The following is a 6,583-nucleotide window of genomic DNA, read 5'->3' on the forward strand; positions in this document are numbered from 1 at the left end:
GCCGCGCGCTTGTGAACCGCGAAATCAAGTGACTGAATTTAACGGCCATAAATGCGGCGTTTTGGGTTTTTTTTTACGGCGAAAACAAGATTGAATTGCTTTTATAATAATGATAATAATAATAATAATAATACTAGGATATTGGCGAGATCGTATACGTTAAATCTAACGTTATATTAATCAAAAACGCCTAGAATTAATTTGCAGTATTTAATGCTTAATAAAACATTCTTATGTAAAACGAAAAGGTAAAATATTTCAAAAAAATATCTGACACCGTATCAATTTATTGCTGATTGTAGAATAAAGCGACTAATAAAAAAAAATATATATAAATATATATTAAAAAGAGAGCGAACAGCTGCAACTGAGAGTTAGGTGTCTCCATGACAACCGCGTTTGTTCACAGATGTCAAAATAAAAGCTCCACTCATCGCGTCTCAATAGACGCTATTTTAAGCAGCTAAAGGTGGGACACGCAGGCTCTCAGTTCATACACGTCTTTAAACGCGCTTTCTGCAAAAGTGCCTTAATTTTGGACGAATTTACAAATAGCATAATAATAAAATAGACAAATAAATAAATCTGTTAATTCAAGTCTGATGAAGCACACAGAGTTCCAATTGTAGGCGAATAAAAAATAAAATGTTAAAAAAAATATGTCGAATACTTACCGGGTTAATTTCGTGTAAAAAATATATAAACGTAAAAATGATAAAATAAAATAAATCCCACAAGCAAAACTGCTGGCTTTTATTTATTTGTTTATTTTTTTTTGCACACGCTGCTCACCTTGTTAAAGTCACAGATACGGTCTTTTAGCTCCATCTAATAAAGTATAGTCTAATATATTTCAGTTTGCAAACATTCGAGAGAGAAACGTGTATTACATTAATAATTGAAATGAAATATGGCAAACATTGCCAAATAACATTGTTTCGGTAGTTAACGTTAGCCATCACTGTCCCAGCTGTTTTGGGATAATCTTGGAAAACAACTCCAGATGCTTTGGAGCTTCTATGTGAACAAACTTTGAGGAACACCACAGTAAACGATGGAGCTGTTCTCCAACTAGAGCACAGAATGTATTTTTAAGGGTCTATTTTGGGTCAAATGCTGTGGAAGCAAGGCAGCTCACTAAATACAAACACACCACACTGAAAGTTGGACCTGAAAACCCGGGAAAGGATGAAGCCGAGATCAAAAATCAAGACAATTTATTAACTCATTAGCTTTTTTTTGAGGATAAAAGTTCCATAAAATACAAAAATACACAGTGAAAAAGCTGAAAAGGGGTGGAATGCAAGTTTTCAAAATGTCACCAACCACACAACCAAAACTGAGCATATTACATCAAATAAATTAAACTAAAATCCAACGTCGGAATGGATTAAGCCGTTTTAAATTTAGACACCACACCTTCCACTTCTATCGTAGAGCCGACAGCACTGAAAGAAAAGAATGAGATAAACTGATCCAAACTAATGATCTCAGAAAAGGAGCTTTTCACCATTCACCTTAAAATATGTGGACAAGAAAAGACTCAACAAACTACAAAGACCTGGGTTTGTTTTCCTCAAAGCTCCTTGATTGCATGAACTGATTCAGAGCGCCTCAGAGTGACGATGCATATTTAGCCTCAGTTGATCACGCTGCAATGATTCCAGTAAATAAACAGTAGTGTTTCATACAGGACTTCTTCCCAAGTTGATTAAAATGATATCAGTGAAATATGATTAAGAGGACTGATACCTTTAACCCTCCTTATCAATGGATCCTAAAAAAGTCAAAGCACAAAAGTTATCACAGTGGATGGGAAAGAAGAAAAAAAAGAAACACTCCTCTTCTTATTTTGAGGTTATCTAAACACCAAAAGGCATTCAACACCTTCCACCAACACAGCCGGGCTCAGATACGGACTCCCAACACTTCTGCTAACCGAGCACTTCGGGAGGAACCGGCTCATAGCGTCAGAATGACTATAACGAAACACACAGCTCATATAAAATGTAAATACACTTGGATGTCGTGGGCCTGAGGCCTCTTAAAGCCACTTCTGGAATGTGCTGTGCTGTGGGGGATCTCACCCCTTTCAAAACAACAAAATCAGGCAACATGTGGATCACAGAATTTCTGTAGACCTATACAAATATACTACACCCTCTACAGGACGCCAGCGGTACTACAAGACCTGCTGGTGTACCATATATTTGTTAGAAGTTAGAAACAACAGACGAAGGTCAGCGGTTTAATGAGCGTACCCAGAAGTCTGAACACCTCCATGTATTCAAAACATTCGTTTTTGATTGATCAAAGTGAAGCACATCCTCCACAGAGAACAAACAGAGAACACACTTAAATATGTAGCGTGTCTTTAAAGTTTAGTGCACAGTTTTGATCCGAGCTCAACATATTGGAACAAATGAAACAAAATATACGATGTTCCCAAACTTTTGGCCTCAATTTTGGCTTTTTTTTTTGTTTTTTTACAATACGCCAAATTCAGCAAATAAGCCGTGATGGTGCATCAGAGCTCTGTAGAGGACGTGCTCATTTATTTTCACTTTAAAAAAAAAAAAAAAAAAAAAAAAGGGGAAAAAAATCTATATAAAAATTGATCAGGGCGCCCAAACTTTTGCAAATGCTTGTAGCTTCACTGACCAGCTGCAACAATATTATACATCTAATATATCAGTTCAAGTGCTGTTTACAGTTCCCACCATTGTCTAATATTAATAATAATGCATTGTAGGGCTTAACCAATATGAACCTTTTATGCCAGAGTCAAATACTGACTTATAATAAAGCTCATTTAACTGTATATTAGTTTTACCGGTGCTTTACTGACAGACATGATTATCGGTTCTCAACTGGTCACACTTTAAGAGTCCTAAATAATATAAGAATCGCAGAACTGCAAGTGAAGCCGTCCATCATCTCTGTAGTTTTATTTTTTGTTAATTATCGCTTAGAATTATTTTTCCTCAGTTCTCTTGATAAAAAAAGCCTGCAATGTGATGTAGTATTCTCATCCTAAAAGTTCAATGTCAATACGTCCTATTTTAACCACCTGTATTATGGTCATATATTTAAACAGGTGGTGGCACCACCATTCAGTGTTCTGTCACCGTCGGGAGATCTGGAGTTCGAATCCCGATGACGCCGCGACTAAAGAGGTGCCTACTTACCGACATGCTATGTTTTCTGCAATACTGATAAAACCAAGTCCTCGACAGCAGCCTGAGCCACCTGACACAGCAGCCGGGCCCTCGAGATTCCGTGTCCCATTGTAACCGGAATTAAACATGAAAACTGTGTATTTGGTTGGATGTGTAAGGCAGTCACAGTGCAAACACTTCATATATAAACACATTAAAAAGAGGAAGCTGTACAGTTTTGAGGCTCAATCTGGTTACGGTCCTTCGAACACCTCTGCAGCGCCGCTGCTCTCTGGGCTGGAGTGTGTGAAATCACAGTAGTCCATGACTCTCAAAGCTTGCGTGCAAAAGAGAGAAGGCAAACGGTGAGAACTTGGTGCCGGCGCCACTGTAGAACTTGTTCTGAAACTCCACCCTGACAAAATGACAAAAGAGGGAAAGCTTAAAAGCAGAGCTGAGACATACACACAGCCAAGATGTTAAAAAGAACAAAATGTTGAGGCTCGTTTGATTTTTGTTTGAAAGGACAAAACGGCTCTTCTTGGGTTGGGGCCCCTGCTCTAGTGTAAAGCCTTCCCAGAAGAGTAGAAGCTGTTACTTCTGCAAACGGGACAAAGTCACTATTAATCCCCATCGTTTCAGAGGGGATGCAGAGGTCTAGGCTACGTTCACATTACAAGCCTCACTGCTCTAATCAGATATTTTGCTTGGATCCGATCTCTCCGACACGATGGTTCACACTGGTTTAGCCAAGTGATTCAAATCGGTCATTACTGTGAACGAATCGGTGTCCTGATGACCACGAAGCCTGTTCATTTGTTTTTATTTGAGGCCCCCCTTTCGCAGGGCAAGATTTCTACCACTCCCCCTTGTAGCTCAGTTCCAAAGGGTTAGGGTGACACTCGAAAACAAGGGGTAGGGGTAGAAAGAAGAAACGGTATTGGGTAAATTAGACATGGTAAATTAGCCTCATAGCTCTGGTGCTGAAGTAAAGAAGAAACTCCAGCTCGTTGTGGAGTTTGTTGTGAGGAACTAACCAGTGGAGGCGCAGCGCATGCAGGAACGCTGATAGACCCTCCATCACCAGCAGGATGGAGACGGTGAGGACGGCGAAGAGGCCAAAGACGGGCACCAGGAACAGCACACCAACCCTGGTGTCCACACGCAGCCCCACACGCATCACCATCGCCCACAGCACCTCCGACAGCTCTAATTAATAAAAGGATTAAATCAAATTGCCTAAATCTGATCGTTAATGAGATTTAAAAATAACTCAACGATAAACACAAAATACATCCAGATTTCTATCACCACGCGGTGACACGTCGCGGTGACACGTCTGCGGTGATGTCAGCGAAGGACTCACGTGCATGTGCCAGGCTCAGCGCCCACAGTCTCAGGTAGGACGCAGTGTTAGAGATGCAGCCCAGGCAGTATTCAATGGTGTGGATGGACTGATGCAGGAACACGTCTGCAAAATCCAACTGAGGACAAAAGCATTTTTTTAAAAACTGTGCATATGTGCATATATATATATATAAATATATAAATAAATAACTTCATTTATCTTTTATTTATTTATTTATAAATTGATTTTAATAAATTTATTTTATTTCCCTTCTGTAAAGTTCCAGGTGCTGTTTAAAAGGGTGGGGTAAAGGGGGGTAAAGAGGGGTGGACAAGGATGGGGGTAAAGGGGGTGCACAAGAGGGGGGGTTAGAGAGTGGGGCGAGGGGGTAAAGAGGGCTGGACGGGGGGGTGAAGGGGGGGCGAGGGGGGGTAAAGGGGTGGACAAGGGTGGGGTAAAGAGGGATGGACAAGGGAGGGTAAAGGGGGTGCACAAGGGGGGTAAAGGGGGGGCGAGGGGGGGGTAAAGGGGGTGCACAAGGGGGGGTAAAGGGGGGGCGAGGGGGGGTAAAGGGGTGGACAAGGGGGGGTAAAGGGGGTGCACAAGGGGGGGTAAAGGGGGGGTGAGGGGGGGTAAAGGGGTGGACAAGGGGGGGTAAAGGGGGTGCACAAGGGGGGTAAGGGGGGGGGGGGGACAATGGTGGGGTAAACGGTGGGGAAACAAAGGTGGGGCAAGGGGGGGGCAAGAGGGGGGTGCAAAAATGCTCGTCAGCTCACTTTAATTATGGAATATTGACGTCTATCAAAACTAATGTACAGATTGGGTGCGCTTGTAATGTTTCTCCCTAGAAATGAATAATTCTTGTAAAGGCGAATTGGTCGATGGTTAGAAACAGCTAAACGACCCAAAACACCTGACGACTACTTCTTTAAAAAGCTGATGTTACCACTGAAAAACGAGTTTGAACAGACAAATGTCATGGAGCCCCCAATTACCAGCCGTACAAGTCTTACAAGACTTCTTTCATGTTCCAACTTATACGCTGCAAGCTTCAAAACGAGACCCAATTTGTCATTAAAACTGTGTGAACTTTATGGAGAGTGGACCAAACCAACCACAGGTTTTATTTCCAGTAAAGCACGGTTGAAACTTTCGGAAAGAACGGCCTAAAATTTTCGCCCGGCTTAAATACAGTAATGAAATCAGTTTTATGAAAATGACGTGGAAAGCCTAATCGCACTGAACAACATTCCTGGCTCTAGCAAATAATCTGAAGCGGACCTGGTATTTGTCGTTGCTATGGATTTCCCAAAGAGGACACGAGTGCAGAGCTGTCCACTTCAGCGCTGTGCCATCAGAAGGAATTGGCTTCGATCAAAGTTCAGCACTTTTTAAAGCGTCAGATAGGAGAGACTGTGACACTGCAGTGCCGAATACTGAATCGGCCGTTCACCTGGACTTGGGATGCCTTCTTGCACTTCATTAAGGTAGGACATTGTTTATACTTTAAGAAATACATTCTACTTGCTAAATATAGGCTTTTACCTCGGATAAACGTTGGTTGTTTTACTGATGTAGGCCCACATATGTAGTTGACTGAGATGGCCTGGCCATTAGAGCCTAAGTCTCTAAATGTCACCCATGATCATGGGCATCATTTTCCACTCTCAACGTCATGACCAGATTTGATCCTCCCCTCCCATCTAATGAAACAAAAACGGGAATAAAAATGGGAACGCCTGGTGTGACCGAGTCTCCTACCTCTTCTGATTGCCCATCTGAGCTGCTGGAATGACTGTCCAGGCTGTTGCCCTCCTCTAAATCGTGCGCGCGCATGAGAGAAATCTCCTCTTCACTGCTGCGTCGTACTCGTTCGTATCCCTATATGCACAAAGCGAGGGAGAGATAGTTATTAACAACATGAATGAGAAACCATAATTATTGTTTCTTCTGTACTGTGAGGGATTTGTGAGCGAAACACGGAATCAGGGAGCGTCTCTGGCTTGGGTGAGCGTTTTCTTCCCGACATGACCAAAAAAAAAAAAAAAATCAGTGGATGTTTTAGAAGCAGGTAAAA

General features: G+C 41.9%; 1 protein-coding gene across 2 annotated transcripts in view; it reads right to left on the minus strand.

Annotated features, from left to right (window-relative positions):
- Nucleotides 1-2,613: 2,613 nt before the first annotated feature.
- The window catches only part of atp6v0a2b (ATPase H+ transporting V0 subunit a2b), a 37,907-nt gene continuing 33,937 nt past the window's right edge, over nt 2,614-6,583 (minus strand). Inside the window, exons 17-20 of one of the 2 annotated variants that reach the window (XM_017725211.2) lie at nt 6,268-6,387; nt 4,525-4,642; nt 4,196-4,367; nt 2,614-3,573 (exon numbers count right to left, since the gene is read on the minus strand). In XM_017725211.2, the coding sequence (XP_017580700.1) occupies nt 3,471-3,573; nt 4,196-4,367; nt 4,525-4,642; nt 6,268-6,387 (513 nt within the window). In that variant the 3' untranslated portion in view covers nt 2,614-3,470. The remainder of the gene's footprint in view (nt 3,574-4,195; nt 4,368-4,524; nt 4,643-6,267; nt 6,388-6,583) is intronic. The other variant, XM_017725212.2, reaches the window with a different exon arrangement.

The sequence above is a fragment of the Pygocentrus nattereri genome, chromosome 20 (assembly GCF_015220715.1).
Source record: "Pygocentrus nattereri isolate fPygNat1 chromosome 20, fPygNat1.pri, whole genome shotgun sequence".
Taxonomy (NCBI): Eukaryota; Metazoa; Chordata; class Actinopteri; order Characiformes; family Serrasalmidae; genus Pygocentrus; species Pygocentrus nattereri.